The sequence below is a fragment of the Penaeus chinensis genome, chromosome 13 (assembly GCF_019202785.1).
Source record: "Penaeus chinensis breed Huanghai No. 1 chromosome 13, ASM1920278v2, whole genome shotgun sequence".
NCBI classification, from domain to species: Eukaryota; Metazoa; Arthropoda; class Malacostraca; order Decapoda; family Penaeidae; genus Penaeus; species Penaeus chinensis.
The window spans coordinates 358,655-361,154 of NC_061831.1; the positions used below are offsets into that span (position 1 = coordinate 358,655).

The 2,500-nt window shown below is 34.3% G+C and overlaps 1 protein-coding gene across 3 annotated transcripts in view; it reads left to right on the plus strand.

Annotated features, from left to right (window-relative positions):
* LOC125031884 (CD151 antigen-like) overlaps positions 1 to 2,500 on the plus strand; it is a 95,821-nt gene that overhangs the window by 79,021 nt on the left and 14,300 nt on the right. Inside the window, exon 6 of one of the 3 annotated variants that reach the window (XM_047622879.1) lies at positions 1,622 to 1,771. The exons of the other annotated variants lie outside the window; for them this stretch is intronic. Within the exon in view, the coding sequence (XP_047478835.1) occupies positions 1,622 to 1,699 (78 nt within the window). The 3' untranslated portion in view covers positions 1,700 to 1,771. Of the gene's footprint in view, positions 1 to 1,621; positions 1,772 to 2,500 lie in introns of those variants that run through there. 3 annotated transcript variants of the gene reach the window in all.

Here is a 2,500-nt window from a genome sequence, read left to right on the forward strand (position 1 = left end):
TGGCTGTCCGTCTGCCTGTAAGCATATGTACATACAGACACACACACGCATGTATAAATGAACATATCAAAATATGTATAGACCCAAAACACACCCACACACACACACGTATATATATAAAGAAGTACTACCATGCAACTTGGCAATCACAATCTAGGAAAGGACTATGCTCCAGAAAGTGCTGTCCAAGTTCAGTGTCAGAAGAAAAACTTTCAAGATGAGCTTCCAAAATCTTTCAATGTAGAGAAATATGGAATTTCCCTATGAAATGTAATAATTCTCCTTATTATTACAGATACTTTCCATTTCAAAGAATATTCTATTTTTTTTTTTTTTTATGGTCACATTATAAATGTCCGTCTTCTATTAGGTCGCTTATTTAATCATCATTACAATATTTTCGGGGGGAAAACTATTTTGTAAAGAAAAAAAAAAATATGCACAAGACATTCTCTATTCATTCACCCATTCAACATTTAATTTCATTCAAAGGCACACTTCCTTACATACGTCACTGCTTAGTCGCTAGTAGTCGCTACTCTTCAGGTAGGCTAATGCCAACTGCCGTTTGACCTTATTTCCGACATTGTCACTTCTCTTTCACTCCTTACCCTTTCATATATATGTATATATATTTATGTATATATATTTATGTATATATATTTATGTATATATATTTATGTATATATATTTATGTATATAGTATTTTATGTATATATATATATATATATATATATATATATATATATATATATATATATATGTGTCTGAGTGAATGTATGTCTGTCTGGCTGTCCGTCTGCCTGTAAGCATATGTACATACAGACACACACACGCATGTATAAATGAACATATAAAAATATGTATAGACCCAAAACACACCCACACACACACACGTATATATATAAAGAAGTACTACCATGCAACTTGGCAATCACAATCTAGGAAAGGACTATGCTCCAGAAAGTGCTGTCCAAGTTCAGTGTCAGAAGAAAAACTTTCAAGATGAGCTTCCAAAATCTTTCAATGTAGAGAAATATGGAATTTCCCTATGAAATGTAATAATTCTCCTTATTATTACAGATACTTTCCATTTCAAAGAATATTCTATTTTTTTTTACCTTAAGCAAAATAAATTAGTATATTAGTAAGGTACACTCAGTAATTAAACAATAAGTAAATAAATACATAAATTCAAATCTAAATTCTATCTCCTCGTATAATTTTCTGGGAGGAGTTTTGGGTTCTTTACAACATTTGTCCCCACCCTCCAACTCATAAGTTAGTTGCGCTCACGACTTGTTAGAGGCTTGGGGCTAAGCACGTAATATGCGTAATGCTACTTGTATCATTTACCTCTACACAACTAGCTAACCATATGCAATACAGTTTCCTAGTTCCACGAGTAATTACTATACATATTAATAGCAGTTTTTCATAAAGAAATTCCATAAGTTTTCATAACTTTGCGACTATGAGTTTCCGTACAACAAGGTCTCGACGTCGCGTTCTCCGCTGACTTTAGCGTTGATGTGAATGTAAAATGATTTTATGCAAGTTTTCGATTTTACTGTCAAGCTATCAAGCTACTAGTAGCCTAATGGATACCTGTGTCCAACAGTGGGTGCGGGCGGGTTCACGCTTGAGGGCCGAGGCGTCGCCGTTCGTCATGAGGCGAAATGGGCTGCAGGAAGGATGAGGAAAAAGTAGGAACCGGATCAGAGGCAGCAGACCTTCTTGCCTGCCTCTTGGCGCTTCAAGCAAGTTGTGACGGTCTCGGCTCGTGGCTACCATTATTAGTAAGCCTTTGTGAGAAGGAAAATGCGTCGCGTACATTACTTTAGGTCGTCTGTTTATCAGTACCTCTTCCGAAGGTAGAACGACCGTTATTTCCCGAATGAGCTGTGCTCAAGATTTTCTCCGACGAGGTACCATTTCGAAATGCGTGCGACCAGAAATCGCGGCATCCAAACCCTGAAAGTAAAGTCACTCCGAAGGAGAGGATGTGTTCCAATTGCAAAAATTTGTGTCTGATTTCTGGACGAAATACTGCTTGTACTAAAAGCTGAAAATGTTTCGCCCTACTTGCAACTTTAATTTGGGGGTCGAGACAATGCGTAAAGAAGAATGATTTGCGATGATCCGTCCTCTGCAGATCTTAAGGTTGCAAAGAAATATCATTATCAATAACGAATATATATATATATATATAAATATATATACATACATGTATATGTATGTATATATACATATAAATGAATGTATACGTATATAGATATATATGTATATATACATATATATATGTATATACATATATATATATATATATGTATATATATATATATATATATTTATATATATATATATATGTATATATGTACATTAGGGTGTTTCAATAATTGTCGATTTTCTCAAATTTGCTCGAATCCCGGGGGCAAGTTAAGAAATAGGCCCCTATGAATTTTCTAAGTTTGGAAATGTATTTTTAATTAAAATCAAA